At 55.0% G+C, this 313-nt stretch overlaps 1 protein-coding gene across 1 annotated transcript in view; it reads right to left on the bottom strand.

Moving 5' to 3' along the window:
* LOC104277042 (discoidin domain-containing receptor 2-like) overlaps nt 1-313 on the bottom strand; it is a gene marked incomplete at both ends in the record, with an annotated part of 1,267 nt that overhangs the window by 339 nt on the left and 615 nt on the right. The window contains one exon of the mRNA XM_009873561.1: nt 220-265. Within this exon, the coding sequence (XP_009871863.1) occupies nt 220-265 (46 nt within the window). The remainder of the gene's footprint in view (nt 1-219; nt 266-313) is intronic.

Genomic DNA, 313 nt, shown 5'->3' with positions numbered 1-313 from the left:
GACTGCAGTTAGTATAAATCCATGAAGAGGGATGGAGGTGCTTTCCCCATCACTCTGTGTAGCTTCCCAGAGGTGGCATGTCCCCAGCTTTAGGGAGACGCCAAGTATCTGCTCTGCTGAGGATCAGCACATCAGCCTGCAAACATAAGAAAGACGCTCCCCCACCTCTTCCTGCCCAGTGCAGCACCCACGACATGCATAAGCCTACCCAGTCCTCACCTGTACCCAAATGCTCCGTCATACACTGAGTCGTTCAGGTAGATGACTGTGCCCCCAGGAAGGACAAGCTGCTGCCCGGCCGGTGCATTGTAGG

This window comes from Apaloderma vittatum, unplaced genomic scaffold (assembly GCF_000703405.1).
Source record: "Apaloderma vittatum isolate BGI_N311 unplaced genomic scaffold, ASM70340v1 scaffold25597, whole genome shotgun sequence".
Classification (NCBI taxonomy): domain Eukaryota; kingdom Metazoa; phylum Chordata; class Aves; order Trogoniformes; family Trogonidae; genus Apaloderma; species Apaloderma vittatum.
The sequence above is the reverse complement of the archived record's forward strand: the minus strand, read 5'-3'. Positions and strand labels throughout refer to the sequence as shown.